The sequence below is a fragment of the Schistosoma mansoni genome, assembly GCF_000237925.1.
Source record: "Schistosoma mansoni, WGS project CABG00000000 data, chromosome 2 unplaced supercontig 0108, strain Puerto Rico, whole genome shotgun sequence".
Lineage (NCBI taxonomy): Eukaryota > Metazoa > Platyhelminthes > Trematoda > Strigeidida > Schistosomatidae > Schistosoma > Schistosoma mansoni.
This window is the reverse complement of record NW_017385999.1, coordinates 426,904-444,662: the sequence shown is the minus strand read 5'-3', so window position 1 is coordinate 444,662 and position 17,759 is coordinate 426,904. Positions and strand designations below refer to the sequence as shown.

The window sequence follows — 17,759 nt, the reverse complement described above, 5'->3', positions numbered from 1 at the left end:
CCAAATGATAGCGTTCACTATGAGAAAAATAAAGCTGTCAATGATTAACATTTATTGAGTGATTTTACACCGCATAAACTATACAACTAATTATCTTTAGTACGCTCAGCGGAAAAGTACCAAACGGTGGCTAAATTTCTGTCCATTACATTTGTACTTTATTTTTACGACTGACTGAATACTACTCTGATTTCTTTCAAACAAAGTCTTTTTATAAAACTTCCTTCCTCAAGACACTAATATTCACTTTGTTAAAAGATCTCATATAGTGACAAAAAATATTGGAAACAACTAACTGCTTAGATCGATGGTAAGATGACTACAAATCCTTAAAACTTTCAGATTATTTGCTTTTACAGTGATTAACTTCGAGCCACTGTAATTGGTATTGAACTAAGTTACTTAAGGTTCATAAACATTCGTCGGCGACCGACGGTGATAGTTCTTCTTGACTTAAAAGCAGCATTTGACTCTGTAGACCAAGAGGTTCTGTGGCAATGTCTCTTATTGAAAGGTGTACCTCAGAAGTACATAAAACTAGTGAAGGCCCTTTACTAAAATACTACCGGTCAAGTCAGAGCTTATGGCGAACTGTCATCTGATTTTACAACCTCAAGTGGCTCTGGAAAGCTTGTCCACTCCATTTTTGTTCAACTTCATCATAGACATACTGCTGGAAATAAAGTTCTTGTCGAATGGATTTTCAGCGATCGATCTCCTTTCAAGGGTTCAATTATCGAATTAGAATATGCAAAAGATATAGTCCTGTTTGGTGAAGACGCTGGCAAAATGCAGAGACTTTTGGTAGTACTGAGAAACAATACCAGGCTGCTTGGGATGCGTTTCTCTCTCTCTTAATGCAAGTTGTTGCTTCAAGACTGACCTGCATTAATACCTGAACTAAGAATAGGGAGTAAAGTAGTCGAACGCGTCGACAACTTCACTTATCTTGGAAGTCTGACCAGTCCCAATGAGTTGGTGTCTGAAGAAATCTGTGCACGGATTCAGAAAGCTCGTTCGGATTTGGCAAATTACGTCACCTATGGAGAAGACGAGATATCCGTCTATCAATTAAAGGACGAGTATACTGCTCACCAGTTCGTTCTGTTCTATTTTACGGCTGTGAAACGTGGCCATTAAGAGTAGAAAATACTCGTAAGTTACTAGTATTTGGTCACAGATGTCCTATAAATATTGTTCGCATCTGCTAGGATCACTGGGTAAATAATAGTGAGGTCAGAAGCACGCTATTAGGGAATGATGGTAAATCAGTTGATGAGGCTGTGAAGCTTCATCAACTGGTTACCATGGCGCACAATGCTGATCAGTGTTTGAGAAGTCTGGAAGAAGGTTGCGGGTGGACAAACCAAAACGTGGCATTGGTCCATAAAGTCACTTACTTCCTGTCTGAGCCATGTTGGTAGATAAAGACTACTCGGTCGGGGTCCGTGAGACTACCGTAACTAATGGTTGGAGACTCTGGATGACATCGCTCAGAATCGATCACAATGGTGTAGGTGCATATACCCTTTGTCTTTCCTTAAACCGTGAGATTAAAATTGCTTTATGCCTTTCTTTCTACGAACTTATTCTTTCTTCCTGTACTATATCTTTATATGCAATCCTTCTTTTATATACTACTACCATTGAATTAACTACTTCTATGATTTCGGTGTTCATTTGTTGTGCTAATGAGTATGACAACCTGGACCGAGGCATAAATGTGCCTGGTCTCACGTTGTAGATGACTGACTGAACTATTAGTCATCAAAATACCCAAACTACAAAAATGGGACTGCTTCTTCAATAATTATTAGAAAGTTTTTGATTGAGACCATTAATCGATTGATGCTAGACCATCATTGAAAACCTGGAAGCGCTGGATGGCCGTTTCGTTAAGTTTTATCTTTTAAATTCATCAATTACACCAGATGATGCTGTTCTATTGCTTGATTTTGATTGCTTCATGATAAATTCCGACCCGAAAAATTCAATAAATTTGATTACTTAAGATTACTACGTATAAAGCATATTAATATGGTGTTTCTAGATTAAAACTTGTTCATGTTTCTGGAAGCGATTCTTGTCATAAAGTTTTAACACACTACATGTGCAGAAACTTTCGGATACAAATAAGTTAACAGAACATTGTTTAAAACAATCATTTATTTACAGGAAGTAAAAGCATTATTGAGGGAAGAAAATGTACATGTGCATTATTGAATATATTTTTTCATAAATTTCTTATGAAATTCAGATCGTAGTGTATCATTTACGAATCCACGCTTTACATGATCGACTTCACCTCGAGCACAATTTTTAAATACAACATCATCATCCCATCTTCGTTTGACTTTAAATTCTTCAGTACAAAAAAGGAACATATTTTACACACAATGAAATAATAGGAGTATAATGAATATAAAACTAAACGGTAAAATATAAACGACAATTTTTAAAGTAATTTCGATCTTTTACCAGCTGACATTAGAAAATAACACACAATCGAAATTAAAGTCTTGAGTAACTAGTCTTAAAGGAAACTTTGATCTCTTTATAATGACCATTACAAACGATTTTATTGTCATAACTTATATGAAAATGTAAAGTATAGAATATGAATGTATGAATTAGTAATTTAGTTACCGTATCCTATATAGTGTGCGTGGCAACAAACTTTGTGTTAGAAATGACTATACGTAGGATTTCTGAGTCAGTCAGTCAGTCAGCGACAACGTAGGACCAGGCACATATATGCATCGGTCCAAGTTGCCGTACCTCGTTAGCACAACAAGATGAACACCGGATCCATAGAAGTAATTAATTTAGTGGTGGTAGTATATAAAGAAAGGTTGTATATAAGGATATAGTATAGGAAGGAAAAAAGTTATGAAGCATTTTTAATCTCAAGGTTTAAGGGAAGATAAAGAGTGTATACACCTACGCCATTGTGATCGATTCTGAGCCATGTCACCCAGAGTCTCCAACCATTGGTTACGATAGTCACGCGGACCCCAACCAGGTAGTCTGCATTTACCAACACGGCTCAGACTAGAAGTTAGTGACTTCAAGCACTGATGCCACGTTTTGGTTCTGCCGCCCCTAATTCTTTTCCAACCATCCCCTACACTAGTCAACATTGCGCGTCGTGGTAATCGATGTTCAGGCATACGTAACACGTGGCCCAACCATCTCAGTCGATGAACATTCATGACCTCATCAACTGATTTACCATCATTCCCTAATACTCTGTGTCTAATCTCACTATTACTTACCCGGTTATCCCAGCAGATGCGAGCAATATTTCTAAGGCATCTGTGGTCAAATACTAGTAACCTACGAGTATCTTCTACTCTTAATGGCCACGTTTCACAGCCGTAAAGTAGAACAGAGCGAACTGGTGAGCAGTATACTCGTCCTTTAATTGATAGACGGATATCTCGTCTTCGTCAAAGGTCACGTAAGTTGGCAAAAGCCAAACGAGCTTTTCCAATCCGTGCTGAAATTTCGTCAGACACCCACCCATTAGGGCTGATCAGACTTCCAAGATAAGTGAAGTTGTTGACGCGTTCGACTACTTCACTCCCTATCCTTAGTTCAGGTGTTGACGCAGGCCAGTCCTGGAGTAACAATTTACATTTGGATGGGGAGAAACGCATCCCAAATATCCTGGCATTATTACTCAGTTCTAACAGAAGACTCTGCATTTTGCCAGCGTCTTCACCAAACAGAACTATGTCATCTGCGTATTCTAAGTCGCTTAGTGGACCCCCTGGTAGATCAATTCCTGAAAATTCAGTAGACGAGAGTGTTATTTCCAGCAACAGGTCTATAATGAAGTTAAACAAAAATGGGGATAGTGGACAACCTTGACGGACACCACTTGAGGTTGCAAAATCATATGACAGTTCGCCATAAGCTCTCACTCGACTGGTAGTGTTCGAGTAAAGAGCCTTCACAAGGTTTATGTACTTCTCAGGTACACCTTTCAATGACAGACACTGCCACAGAACCTCTTGGTCTATAGAGTCAAATGCTGCTTTCAAGTCAAGAAAAACTATCATTGTCGGACGCCGATAAGCATGTCTGTGCTCTAAAACTTGACGAATGGTGAATATGTGGTTGATACAGCCACGACCAGGTCTGAAGCCAGCCTGATTTTCTCGTGTTTGCAGTTCACGAGTCTTAGTTAGGCGCCCGATAATTATTGAGGCTAGTATTTTAGATGCTATGTTAGTCAGACTAATCCCTCTATGGTTATCACAGGATGATTTTGGCCCCTTCTTATATATTGGGACAATCAGAGATTGTGACCAGTCAGATGGGATTACGTTCGTCTCCCAGATTTTAGCCAGAATATTAGTCAACCTAATCGCTAAAATTGGACCACCATATTTAAAGACCTCTGGAGCCAATCCATCTGGACCAGCTGCTCTTCCTCGTTTCAGATTACTTATAGCCTTTTGAACTTCAAGTATGGTCGGGGACCTACTTCAATGTTCCATTCAGACTGTCTGGGAATAGTGGGTAGTTGTGTAGTAGCTGGAGGCTAGCTGAACTGCTCCTTAAAGTGTTCTGCCCATCGCTCTGAACGTCTGAGCTGAGAGCAGATAAGGGTTCCGTCTTTTTCCGAGATCGGTACACTTACACTTGATTTATTAATTCCGGTTTCTTTTATTAGTCTGAAGAGTTGCCTGGTGTTGCCTACAGCCGCTGCCTTTTCCATCTCTTTTGCTTTCGTTGCCCACCACTGCTCACGATCGTTCCTTAGACTTTTAGTTAACCTAGATCTAATTTGTTTACGCTCTTCGTAGTGTTCAGAGCCTGATGGGATGAGTTTACGCGAATCCATCAGTGAAATAGACTTAGAAGAAATCCACTGCTTTTTTGGAGCCCTATGGTTTAAATAACTAATAGATGTTACTGCTGTTTCCACAGCTGTTCGTGTGTCTTTCCAAGCAGCAACTGGGCCAGTCTCGTTTACAGAACTGCCTAGATATGAACTCAGTTGTTTCTGGAATTCGCATTTGGCTTTCCCGTCCTCCAGTTCAATCCTAATGGGTCTTCTTAGTGTACTTTTCCTGCGTCCATTGAGGCGCAGACAAATGCGCGCTCGTATTAAAGCGTGATCAGAGTCTAAACAAGTATTCCAATACGAGCGACAATCTTCTATCGAGCCTCTCCAACGATGACTGATGGCAATATGGTCTATTTGAGTCCATCGTTGGTTTGGTGCAGGTGGTCGCCATGTTAGACGATGTCTCTCCTTATGCTTAAAATTAGTGCTTGCTAAAAATAAACGATTGTCTGAGCATAGTTGCAACAGACGATCACCATTATCGGTTCGTTGAGCCGGAATACTAAAACACCCACCTAAATGTCTTTCTGTTTGATTTAAGCTGCCTACCTGGGCATTAAAGTCACCCGCTACGACTACTATGTCTGAGCGCTTAACTTTCTGAAGAAGCTCAGAGAGTTTTCTGTAAAAGTCATCTTTCACTTCATCATGGCTGCAGTCAGTGGGAGCGTAGGCAGAAACGACATGTGTCTCTATCCTTCCGAGTTCTTACGGAGCCATTTAGCCGGACAGCACACAGGCGACTGTTAACGGGGATCCATTCTAGTAGTGCCTGTTCTGCCCTTGTTTTTAGTGCTATGCCTACACCTGCCAGTCCACGAGAACTAGTCATGGGGTCGCCAGATACACAGAGGGTGTATTTCGTTGGCTGTCCATTTTGGCGAGGTGAGGTCAAGTGAATGACCACACTAGGATCTTGTATGCGTGTTTCGGAGACACAGCATACATCAATGGTACGAGATTCTAGGGTTTTAGCTAAGGAGGCCTGTTGACCGATTTGACTTAAAGTACGTACGTTGAAGGCTCCAATGTGTAGTTTGGAGCGAGGTTTTAGTAGACCTGGGACAATGTTTCGCGCACTAGAATCGTTGGCCATGGTGACACTTGAGGAGGAAACCGAGAGAGGAAGTTTAGTGTTGAAAGTCAAGGTAGAAGGAATAGTAGGAATTGAAGGAGATTGATTATGAATACAGTGGTCTTGAGTGCTGTTTGAGGTATGAGGGCAGTTATCACTTCCTGGTTGCCCACACCGTGGAAGGGTTCTTCTAGGGGTACCTGAAAAAAAATTGGGTTAGAAGTGGTCTTAATGACCTGAGAGCGTGACCGCAGTGCCCAAGGGACAACTGCTTGAGGTCGGTCACACACGACCTTTTTGTGGGTAGTTTTTGTGTTAGCTCCGTTCTTCAAAGGACCTTACCGCCGGAGACGGATATCCGTGGGATAAGGCGAGGTGTGCATTTTTAGGGTCGACCTTTTCTAACCCCACCCCTCCTTGTGGGAAGGCAGCATCGCTGTCATGCTGGTTGTCTGAAGGAAACACCTTACTGCTGTCACACTTCTGTACAGTCAGCAGTACGACTTCGCCTTCGGACCTTGGGTTTGCTGCTATTAGTCTCACCACTCTTCAAACGACCTGCCTGGCATGGTAGGACCTTGAGGAACGATTGTTCCGGCCAGTATAGCTCGATTGAATCATAATGATAGGCAAGCCCGACCACCACGTCAAGGTAGCAGCAACGGTCGGGGGATTTCTGAGTATTTGCAAAAATGTAGATTTTTGACTTCTTATATATCTGTCTGTTATTGGGTCACAAATAACGTTCTCTGTGAATGGTAAAAACTACTCTTGACACAAATAACTTAAATAAGTGAAGTTTGAAAATTTATTTACGAATGACCATTGCTGAGACAATGAGCTGCTAAGTTTACGGCAATAGTTATTCTTAAGTGATATTAGGAATAATGGATATCTAAACAGTGACAATTTATCTTCCATAGGTTTGAAATCAGTTAAGCAACTCACGTAATAGTGGTATATCTAACTTCAATAGGGCAGCATCGGGGAATACATGTAATAATTGCGAAATGTTTGGTTTAATTTTTAATACACTCAAAACGGAAATTTGCGTGAATATTATCTAACAGTTAAACAAAGTGGGATTATCATAAATAATTTAGTATAGAGATAATTTAACGAGTCACATTAATATTAGTAGCAATCACCTCCACATGGTCACCCTATGTAACCTCTTGCTTTCTATATCGAATAAATTACTCTCTTCCCAGTCTAAATGTGTTCTTCTGAAGTTGTAAGCGTCACATTACTGATTGTAACGATAGGACGAGCCAGTGTAGACTATGATGTGACTTCCACGTAAGATCATATGGGTTAAGTAGTCATATCATGACAAATCGACGATTTTGGGATAAGTTCTACCATTATTGTAGAGAAGATAAATGTATTAATACTGAACTAGACCATAAGTCTACAACCTTAATAATAGGCTTATTTGATGAAAGCTATGAAGACCATCACATCTGATCAGAAGCAAGAAACACAATGGACTGCTCGGATGCAAGTAGACGATTTGGACTTCACAGACGACCTAGTCTTTCTATTCCATACAAAAGAACAAATGCAGGTCAACACAACTGTAGAAAAGGCCTCTACAGTAGTAGGCCACGACATGCACCAGGGGAAAAACAAGATCTTAGAGTACAGCGTAGTGTAAGCCGATAAAAGCGAATATATAGCCTCTGCCAGGGAAGTCCTACTCACTGCCTTCTCGTGGCGGGGGTGTTGTTTACGAAATTGAGAGGACGAAAAGCGAATGTCCGGCGCTTTAACCGGGTTGGTGAATATAGAGGATCCACCTAGGGGAGTTGGAAAACTCTGATTCCAAACCAATCGTGCACATGGGCTCCAGTATCCTGAGGGAACAAATGGCGTACGAATCAATCGTTGGTCACCGGCTACCATGGGACTGCATCTCCTCACGATGCTCCACTGCCTTGTGGACTAGACCTTCAGGTCAAAGGCTCCGGGTGTGGCCCCCTAAGAAAACCACCTGCTTCAGTTTGGGCACCTGGGCAGTATCACAGCCCTCACACAAATCGAATGAGATTTGTGAGGCGCATATTTATCTGGTGCTTCCTTGTACCAATATTTATGTGTTTAAATAAAAAATAAAAGCCGATAAAAGCACACTTGAAGGGGCAGCTCTGGAAGATGCAGAAGCCTACTCGTGCCTGGACAGCATCATCGATGAACAAGGAGTACCCGATGCAGACGTAAAAGTAAGGATTGGCAAAGTAACAACAGTATTCCTACAGTTCAAGAACATACAAAACTCAAAACAACTGTCAACCAAAATCAAGATCACAATCTTCAATACGAACGTCAAGACAGTTCTACTGTACGGAACTGAAACTTAGAGAACTACTACAACTATGATCAAAAGGGTACAAGTATTTATAAACAATTGTCTACGCAAGATACTCAGTGTCTGTTGGCCAGATACCATCAGCAACAACCTATTGTGGGAGAGAACAAACAAGCTTCCAGTTGAAGAGGAAACTAGGAGAAGACACTGGAGATGGATAGGATATACGTTGCGGAAACCATCAAACTGCATCACGAGGCGAGCGCTAAATTTGAATCCAGAAGGAAAGCGAAAAAGGGGAAGACCAAAGAACACACTGCGTCGGGAATTGGAAGCAGACATGAAAATCACGAATAGCAACTGAGAAGAACTAGAAAGGATTACCCAGGACAGAGTTGGATGGTGAATGCTGATGGGAGGCCTTTGCTCCTCCACGAGGGGTTACAGGCCTAAGTAAGTAACTTCAACATATAATATAAGCCAACAGAAAAGTACTATTTTGGATGATACTGAGTCCTCCGAGTTGGATGATTTAATTGTGAAGCTTTGATTGTTGTTCTTGATAGAATCACCAGCGCCTACTTCATGTAGAAACATTCAGATTAAAGAATACAACACCGCTGAAATCATCCGATTGAGTTACGAATCATTCCAAAAATTATTGTACTCTAATGCCACTGATTTTTACTATTGCGTTAGTTTGTATAAACCAGTATTTCATACACTATACTGTTTATGAACATAATAAACAATAACATTCATCAATTAATAAGACTAATTTCAATTAATAAAATATCGAAAGTCTTCAGGCTACAATCATAACTTGTTTGAACAACTACTGGGAATGTGACAGAACTAGACGTCTGACTTACTGAAAGACTTATGATCTGTATATATATATATGTATGATTACCCTTTTCGGAACGAATCTATGATTTTTAAGCTTTCCGAAGAGCTGGTTACTCAATAAACTATTTGAATAGTTACTGGAACTTGAGAAGCAGGAAAATTCTTTAATAAAGGTACTTACTAGATATATCGCATTATTATTCCCTCATTATCCTTATTTGGTATTAATAACATCGATTTTCCCGGTAAGTACAATGATCAATCAATGGTGAACCAATCTTTTTTTTAACATTTCAATCCTGGAATTTATAACTTACTGGAATGATAAATATGAATTGGTTTGAAGACAGATGACAGACACAGTCGTACTGAATTAGATTAATAAATTGTTTCATACAATTTGGATGGATGGTTATGTAGAAGTTAAATAGTTCACTGTATGTAAAAATCATTAAGTCGCGAGACGTCATAAATTTCCTACTCACTGGGGTATCATATATATATATATATATATATATATATATATATATATATATATAGGTTTACTATAAACACACTGTAAAACAAACCTGAGGAATTAGATGAATTTAAAAGAGGATTTCCTTTCAATATATTTTCCATACGAATAGTTTCTTCAGCTGCTTTCCTTTCAGCAGCCAAACGGGCTGCTTCTTCAGCTCGTTCACGTTTAATTTTAGCCAATTCAGCTAGGAGCATTTCTTCATCTTCTTCATCATCGTCGTCGACATCATCATTGTCAGCATCTTCATCGTCATCACCATCATTTTGATCATCATCAAACCTATCTTCAGTTGAATTCTTACTTTTATTATGATTCGATTTCTTAGTGATAATTACATCGTCTTGATCTTCATCATAGTCCTCGTCCCATGGATCATCAGCGTCTAAATTAGTTGTTGACACAGTAGTGGTTGTTTCAGGTCGTGTACGTTTTATACTTCCTATAGTACTACTATCAATAGTTGGTGCGACAGCAGCAGAACTTGGTCGTTTGGCACTGGTAATTGCTGGTTGTTGGCTAGTGGCATTTATGGAAGCTAAATGAGAGCAATCGGAAAAAGCAATACAAATGTGAAACTTCTACAATTGTAGTGTCTTAATTTTTGAAAGATACGAAACTCCTATTTGAAATATAATATGAATTTTAAGAAGTTCCTCAAAGTCGTCGTCTTCACGAAGGAGTAATTCTGACTTAAAACTGATTTCGTTCAGTGAGTTTATTAGCGAAATGTATTAAAAAACGAAGTAGCTTAGAAGCATTTGATGATTGTTGATAATATTCATCCTAAGCATTCTAACACATAATAATGAAGTGATATCTACAACGCCCACAAAATTCTTGTTTATAAGCTAAGAAACAGCATTATTTGATGTTACTTAAAGGTAGTTAGGATGGAACTGGTACTGTGCGGAATTGATCCAGAGTTAAGAACCAATGTTATAATCATAAAATTACGGAATACCTTACAAAAAATGAATCAGAACAACGTTCCTTTTTTTCACAATAGCACAGGGGAGCAAAATTAAGGAACACTGAAAGCTTTTCGAGTAGACAGCAAGGATGAGTTAAACGGAAACAAAATGCAGTACGTTCACAATTAAGAAAAAGTGGATAGATCCGAGATATTGCGACTGGTTTTGAACTGTCACTTAAGGTCTTCAGCTTCTGATCTATATAATTTTGCTAACTCACTGAGCCAAGTGTATATGATTCTGCCTAACATTGTGTGGATCTGTCTGAAACAGGTCTTCAAAAATAAGGCATAACAGTCAGGTCTTAGGTGATTGGAGAATGAGTGAAATACGTTCTAATTTCCTACAAATGCCTAATACGCTTTACAATGTTCACTATGTACGAAAACACGTTATTTTGTGATATAAAATACCTTACCATCTGGCTAATCTTGTTACTGGTTGATCGTTCGGGGACTCATCTATAACACTCTCAAACAATGAATGATTAATAGTAATCTAACTCCTTCAGCCTTTTTCAGCCCTATTTTTCTTTCATCAACACCACAATAAACATACTAAGGACGAATTCATATGAGAGAACTGGACGATAAGGTGAGCATAATATTTAAACAATGTATTTCGCTAACCCCACGGATAACAATAACTAAGACTATAATAATCAGACAATATATTTGATCTCAAACATAGGCATCCCGCATGCACTGGTACGGGGAAGAGTCGGCTATTCATCTAGAAATGCTCTCATATGGCCACGCGTACACAACCACAACCAAGGAAGTTCAACCCATTGAATTCTTACGACAGGGATGTTGTTTATGAAATTTAAAGGACGAAATGCGAATATCCAGCGTTTTAACCAGGTTGGTGGATACGGAGGATCCACCTAAGGGAATGGCAAACGCCGATTCCAAGCCAGTGGTGCACATGGGCTCTAGGATCCTCAAGGAACAAATGGTGTATGAACCTATTGTTGGGCATAGGCTACATTGGGACTTCGCTTTCGCCAACTTGAGTCACCTATGACGAAGGCGAGATATCCGTCTATCAATTAAAGGACGAGTATACTGCTCACCAGTTCGTTCTGTTCTATTTTACGGCTGTGAAACGTGGCCATTAAGAGTAGAAAATACTCGTAAGTTACTAGTATTTGGTCACAGATGTCCTATAAATATTGTTCGCATCTGCTAGGATCACTGGGTAAATAATAGTGAGGTCAGAAGCACGCTATTAGGGAATGATGGTAAATCAGTTGATGAGGCTGTGAAGCTTCATCAACTGGTTACCATGGCGCACAATGCTGATCAGTGTTTGAGAAGTCTGGAAGAAGGTTGCGGGTGGACAAACCAAAACGTGGCATTGGTCCATAAAGTCACTTACTTCCTGTCTGAGCCATGTTGGTAGATAAAGACTACTCGGTCGGGGTCCGTGAGACCACCGTAACTAATGGTTGGAGACTCTGGATGACATCGCTCAGAATCGATCACAATGGTGTAGGTGCATATACCCTTTGTCTTTCCTCAAACTGTGAGAATGTATTTGCTTTATACCTTTCTTTCTAACTCCGCCTGTAGCTCCTCCGAGGGCTACTGCCGGTCCCAAGTCCGGATACAGGAGCAGGGTTGGGCATGGGGTTAGCGACCCCATCCTGTAGAAAGCTAACTCGCCAAAAAACGCTAACCAGAACAAATAATTCAAACTATCTAAACTCTGCCCTGGGAGTTGAAGGAAGAATTATGACGCCTCATGATGAAAGACGAGATTTTTCGGAAGTCACAAGGCCGATGGCGCTTCTAACAACCAAAGCAAAAAATTTTTATAGGTACATGGAACGTCCGGACAATGTGGGAGACCGGAAGAGTCTTCCGAATTGCTGCAGAAATGAGGAAATACAACCTGGAGGTGCTTGGGATCAGTGAAACGCATTGGACAACAACGACTAGCTTCAGGAGAGCTTCTGTTATACTCCGGCCATGAAGAAGAAAATGATCCACATACACAAGGAGTTGCACTGATGATGTCCAAACAAGCACAAAATATACTTATAGGATGGGAATCGCATGGACCAAGGATCATCAAAGCCTCCTTCTAAACAAAGAGAGAGGGCATTACAATGAACGTCATCCAATGCTATGCGCCAACCAACGATTACAATGAAGACGTTAAAGACCAATTCTACGATAGGCTTCAGTCAATCGTCGAGAAGTGCCCAACCAAGGACCTGACCATTCTGATGGGAGATTTAAATGCCAAGGTTGGAATGGACGACACCACATATGAAGACATCATGGGACGACATGGACTGGGAGAAAGGAACGAAAATGGTGAGAGATTTGCAAACCTATGTGCCTTCAATAAACTGGTCATAGGGGGCACAGTATTCCCACATAAACGCATACGCAAAGCCACATGGACTTCGCCGGATCACACTACACAAAACCAAATCGACCATATCTGCATCAACAAAAAGTTCAGGAGGACCATGGAGGATGTGAGAACCAGAAGAGGAGCTGATATAGCACCAGATAATCACTTGCTGGTCGCCACGATGAAACTGAAAATCAAGAAGCACTAGACAACGGGGCGGACAACATCACAAAAGTTTAATACGTCCTTTCTTCGAGATACTGACAGACTCAACGAATTCAAGATATCCCTCAGCAATAGATTCTAGGCCTTTCATGATCTACTCAGAGGAGAGGGAACTACTATGCAAAACAACTGGAAAGAGATCAAGAAGGCAATCACTTCAACATGTCAGAAGGTTCTGGGCCACAGGAAGCATCATCACATGGAAGGAAGGCAAAGTAATCACCAACATTGAAGAACAGCGAAACAGGTGGTAGAGTGTTTAAGGAACTCTTGAATCGACCAGCCCCATTGAACCCACCCAACATCGAAGCAGCATCCACGGACCTCCCAATCGTTGTTGGCCCACCAACAATTGAAAAGATCAGCATGGCCATCAGACAAATCGAGATTCTAGGCCTTTCATGATCTACTCAGAGGAGAGGGAACTACTATGCAAAACAACTGGAAAGAGATCAAGAAGGCAATCACTTCAACATGTCAGGAGGTTCTGGGACACAAGAAGCATCATCACAACGAATGGATCACTGTTGATACACTGGATAAGATTGAAGGAAGGAGGAACAAGAAGGAAGCAATCAATACCAGCCGAACGAGAGCAGAAAAATGCCAAGGCACAAGCCGAATACACAGTAAACAAGCAAGTGAAGAAGAGCGTCAGAATCGACAAACGTAAATATGTGGAAGATTTAGCACTGACGGCGGAAAAGGCTGCAAGAGAAGGAAATATGAGACAATTGTATGATACAACAAAGAAACTCGCTGGAAATTACTGAAAGCCAGAAAGACCAGTGAAAAGAAAGGAAAGCAAAGTAATCATCAACATTGAAGAACAACGCAACAGGTGGGTAGAAAACTTCAAAGAAATCTTGAGTCAAACAGCTCCACTGAACCCACCCAATATTGAAGCAGCACCCACGGACCTCTCAGTCAATGTTGGTCCGCCAACAATTGAAGAGATCAACATGGCCACCAGACAAATCAAGAGCGGCAAAGCAGCAGGACCAGACGACATTCCATCAGAGACACTGAAAGCAGACGTAACAGTAACTGCAAAGATACTCTACATTCTTTTGACCAAGATTTGGGATGAAGAACAAGTACCAACAGACTGGAAAGAAGGACATCTTATCAAAATGCTGAAGAAAGGTGATCTCAGTAAGTGTGATAACTACAGAGGCATCACTCTTCTCTCAATACCAGGAAAAGTCTTTAACAGGGTGTTGTTAAGCAGAATGAAGGACTCCGTAGACGCCCAACTTCGAGATCAACAGGCTGGATTCCGTAAGGATCGATCGTGTACTGACCAAATCGCAACTCTATGGACCATTGTGGAACAGTCAATTGAATGAAATTCATAACTCTACATCAACTTCATTGACTACGAGGAAGCATTTGATAGCATGGACAGGATAACACTATGGAGGCTTCTTAGACACCACGGAGTACCTGAGAAGATAGTCAATATCATATGGAATTCCTATGATGGATTAAACTGCCAAATCATGCATGGAGGACAGCTGACAGACTCGTTCGAGGTAACCACCTAAGGCAGAGTGAGTGAATGCAATCACTTCTGTCTATTGTTCCATTCAAGCAGTGGGGCTAGGCGGGGTTGCACAGTCTGACCATTTCTCCTTAACCTTGCCACCGATAACGTTCTGGAAACAGTTCTAGTGGAAGTGACTGGTGGTGATGTAAATCTTTTGCCTTCAGAAAGACTTATTGACCTTGAGTTTACGGATGACATTGCATTAATTTGCGTAGATACATTTGGTATGCAAATAGCAATTAATCAGTTGGCAATCACTGTCCATATGTCGTGTACTTTTCACATTCAAAATTCAAAATGACTGGCAGAAATTTGTGTCAACACTCACTCTTTGTGGTGATCCGTTAGTAGTCAAAAAGTTATTGAGTCTGGGTAGCTATATAAGTACAAGGAGTGGGGTAACTGATGAAAGCCAGAACGACTTGCACCAATCTGGGACATCTTCGATGCTGTTGTAATGAATCAGCTGTAAAAGGTCCGGTTTACAACTGATGGGTGGGAGAAGTTTTGGTTATTACTTGTTGATCCTAGTCTCCGAGTTGATGTTTAAAGACTCTGTGTGTTTGATCATCGTCGTCTCCGAAGTACTGCCGACATTTAGTGGCAACATGTTAGTGATGCAGAGGTTCGACGTGTGTCCGGGTACAGCAACGACAATTCAATTGGTGTCACGATCTTGAAATACCGACTTCGGTGCCTTGGACATGTCTTACGAATGTCGTCCTAGCGAACTCCATATCAGGCATTATTTGCCGACGCTAGGAATAATTGGAAGAAGCGGAGAGGTGGACAGTGTATGAAGTCGTGGTACGAAAGAAAGCTCTCCAGAACTGATTTCTGCTGTTCCTTCACGACTCCCCTGGTTGAGGTCCTAGAGATGATGCAACACAGTGGCTTGGAACGTTATCAGAAATGGCTCAGAATAAGAAGCAGTAACGATTCTGTTGTAACTTCCACTTACTTTCTTCACAAAAGGGAGATTAACTTCTTGAACTGAAAGAGTTCTTTCTTGTTACATTTTACCTGGCTATACTGTTTCTCCTATTATTATTATTATTATTATTATTATTTCACTCTCACGCACTAGTTCCTATTCGTTGTTGCTCCTCCTTTCTATTATACTCACTGTACTTCCCCCATTTCTTCAGAAACTGATTTTTAGTGTGGAGCATTTATAAATGGTGACCCTTGGTATCAATATGTTCAAATAAATAAATAAACATATCCGAAAAAATGTCACTATCAGTCTGGCAAACTGGTGAATAGGATACATTTTACACTCGCAGTGCCGAGCGATGGTGAAAGTGCTTGATCAAACACTAGATATTTGAGTCAATAAAGACCAAAAAGATCATTAATGTTCAATTCCAACTGACCTATTTTTTATAGGGAGTTGATTATCGGGACATTCTTCTCCACTTTAAATCATAAGCGTAAGGACTGTATGGGTCAGCTTAAAAAGATTTTGAGTCGAAAATTTAAGTTGTATAGTTATTCTAGGAAACCGTTTTTACCAAACAATAGTCTATTATATATGAGGAAGTATTTGGGATTATGTTAACGAAACTACTTGTATCTATACTATAACTGTCACTTATAGATGGAAGTGTGACAAGTTTTTTTAAAGCCTACGCGTTTTTATCGCTTTATGGGTTAAGTTTTTAGAGGTGTTCATGAATAACTTGTATCAAGAATAAGTAAATTGACTATACTTACGCCTTCCCGACTTTTCTTGAGCTAATCGTTTCTCTTTTTCTTCCAAAGCACGTTTAAAATCTTTTCCTTGAATATCTTCAGGTCTTCCTTGTCCTTCTTGACGCAATTTTAATTTTGTATGTGCCGGTAAGTCACGAACAGAGTACTGCTTGGACAAAGCACTTAAATCACCTTCCCACTTTCCCCTACTACCTTTAGCAGTATCCCATGTTGGTCTCCCGGCTGTGGTCATTTTTTAGTCGATGGACAACCTGGAAATAAAATATTTGGTTAAAAGTGCTCTTAGGCAATTGTTGTTATTCGTCAACAGGCTGTTGCGACCATAAATTGTTGTTAAGCTATGAGAAAACGTTGAACAGTCAAGAAGCCTGTGACAGGGACACCAATAAGGAGCAAATTGTTGCAGCGGAAAATAACGTTTTGGATGAAAGGGGCATAGTAAATGAGATAGTAAGAGAAGTTAAGTATATAGTTATGAAAGACAAGCGGGAAAATTGGAATAGTTTTCCGACTAAGGACATAAAAATACTTAGAGTATTGAATAGTATTACGAAGTTTTACTGGATCATGATTCATAAATTGAACCTAACCTAGCAAACTACGAACGGATTTAATTTGGGAAAGAAACTGATAGGCCACCTTAAGTAATTTATAAAGTTATTATTTCAGTGTTTGCTGAACTTTCCATTTGTTAGAAAACAGACTTAGAGTGAATACAACAGTTACTGACAAAATGTCAGTAAAATTAAGTTGTGAAAATGAAGGTCAAGACATTTAAAGTTATTCACAAACATAGAAGACAAAAGCATCAGGCTAAGTCAGTTGCGTCACTCTATAAAGTGGATATATAAATTTAAAGGATATAAAATTACCAAATATCCTCCTCTTAATTCATAGTTCCTGTTTCAGTGTGGTGAAGAAATGGGACGTTCATCAATACCAACAGGTAACAGTCAATCTAGCTGTGTCATCCGGTTCACGGGTGATATTACGGAAACTGTGGTGTCAGATTGGTCTATTTTGTTTCGAAACATGTAAGGAATGTGATCGGTAAACAATGCTTTTTTAAGGAAAAAATAATTATGAAATATGAGCAGTATTCTACACAACTACTCTAATTTAAGTGAGTTATCGACTGAAATATACTTGAGCTTAGTGTTTGCAGAAAGAGGTAATGTTGGTTACTGCTTATTTGACTCCTTGGGACTTAAAATGTTTAGATTACAAAAGCTTCTGAGAAATATGTTTTGATGGAAACCTAAACATTTAAAGGGATTTAACGTAAATTGGGAGGCGTGAGAAAGATAGAGGACTTAAT

General features: G+C 40.0%; 1 protein-coding gene across 1 annotated transcript; it reads right to left on the bottom strand.

Moving 5' to 3' along the window:
• Positions 1 to 2,216: 2,216 nt before the first annotated feature.
• Smp_033680 (hypothetical protein) lies at positions 2,217 to 16,957 on the bottom strand (the record flags this gene model as incomplete). The annotated part of the gene is made up of 3 exons (XM_018791612.1): positions 16,442 to 16,957; positions 9,660 to 10,148; positions 2,217 to 2,362 (listed from the first exon to the last, which is right to left on the bottom strand). The coding sequence occupies exons 1-3, from the start codon at positions 16,671 to 16,673 to the stop codon at positions 2,217 to 2,219; spliced, it is 867 nt and encodes a 288-aa protein (XP_018645219.1). The 5' UTR covers positions 16,674 to 16,957.
• Positions 16,958 to 17,759: the final 802 nt, after the last annotated feature.